This window comes from Echinococcus granulosus (genome assembly GCF_000524195.1).
Source record: "Echinococcus granulosus chromosome Unknown EG_S00046, whole genome shotgun sequence".
NCBI classification, from domain to species: Eukaryota; Metazoa; Platyhelminthes; class Cestoda; order Cyclophyllidea; family Taeniidae; genus Echinococcus; species Echinococcus granulosus.
In genome coordinates, this window is record NW_020170426.1 from 535,183 (window position 1) to 536,376 (window position 1,194).

The 1,194-nt window shown below is 37.9% G+C and overlaps 1 protein-coding gene across 1 annotated transcript in view; it reads right to left on the bottom strand. All coding sequences in view use genetic code 11, as the record gives it.

The window, feature by feature from the left end:
* The window catches only part of EGR_05836 (Endoglycoceramidase), a gene marked incomplete at both ends in the record, with an annotated part of 15,754 nt that overhangs the window by 14,135 nt on the left and 425 nt on the right, over positions 1 to 1,194 (bottom strand). Inside the window, 2 exons of the mRNA XM_024495085.1 lie at positions 165 to 476; positions 694 to 931. Coding sequence (XP_024350548.1) covers positions 165 to 476; positions 694 to 931 — 550 coding nt within the window. The remainder of the gene's footprint in view (positions 1 to 164; positions 477 to 693; positions 932 to 1,194) is intronic.

The following is a 1,194-nucleotide window of genomic DNA, read 5'->3' on the forward strand; positions in this document are numbered from 1 at the left end:
TCTGTTGAAACTTATTCTAGATATATGATAAGTGAATGGTGAAGCAATTAATCATGTAGGTGGCACTGGCATATTTATCAAAATTATTTTAAAAGAATATCTTTATGTATGAATATTTTGCTCGTTTTCGAACGAGCGGAGCTCTAAATCACTTTTGCATTTACCTTCTTCCGAAGCAGGTTACAATTTGTGATGGTGGAATGTCACTTACGGATTGAACACATCCGGAAAAGCCTCTTACTGATTTATAAGACACCAGTTCTTGATACTCTGGCAGATAGGCAGAAATCCGGTCTGGGTTGGGAATCCCTCCAACATAGAGTTCGTCCATTATTGTTAACTGAACGAAGCTGCCTTGTGTAAAGATTTCCGGACCCGAGGATGTGTGTTGGCCACTCAGATAAATGTCAAAACTTCGACCTCTTCTTTTTACACGGAGAGTGTGCCAGGAGTTGAGTGTGAGGTTTTGAGCACTTCTTGAAGTCAAAAGTGAAGATGTACAAATTTTAGATACTCACTAGGAGCACCTGCTGAGGTGTTTGCTTATAGTTCTGTTTTTTGGACGGAATGGAGGGGGTAATCCAAAGTGGGGTTCTAAACACCTCTGAATAATTTTGAAATAAAAGGTGAAGGGAATAATAATGTGCTTGGACGACTGGCTCATATTTTTGGTAAATATGACAAATCGCCTACTTTTTAAATGATGGGCCATGGCCAAGATCCAGACTGACAATAATTTTACCATTTACGAGAGCAACACAAATGAAATCTCCGCGTTTGTCAAAGGAGAATCCTGAATAAATAATGAGCCCTGTTGTCTTCTTGGGGAGGAAAGTCATTTCAAGCAATGTCTCTGTCCATGAGGTGGCGCGAAATCCCCTCACGGAAAGGTAGGAATTACCAAGAAATTCAGGAATGACTGGAATCCGGTCTAAAAATACAGGTCATCAAATCAACCCACAAAATTGAATTGAGTGTTTTAAAAATTTTGGATGTGTTTGAATTGTTTATCAACAATAAATAAGTTAAGCTACTCAAGTCCACTTAATCCTGAGTAGCTTGATCGCTTTGATGTATTACTTCTATCTTATTGGTGTTCTCCGAAACATCATTTAAAACGTTTTTAAGATTTCAGATAAGAATCGCCAATTCCAACTTGAAAATCACTTTTAAAGAGTCATTTAACGTATAGTT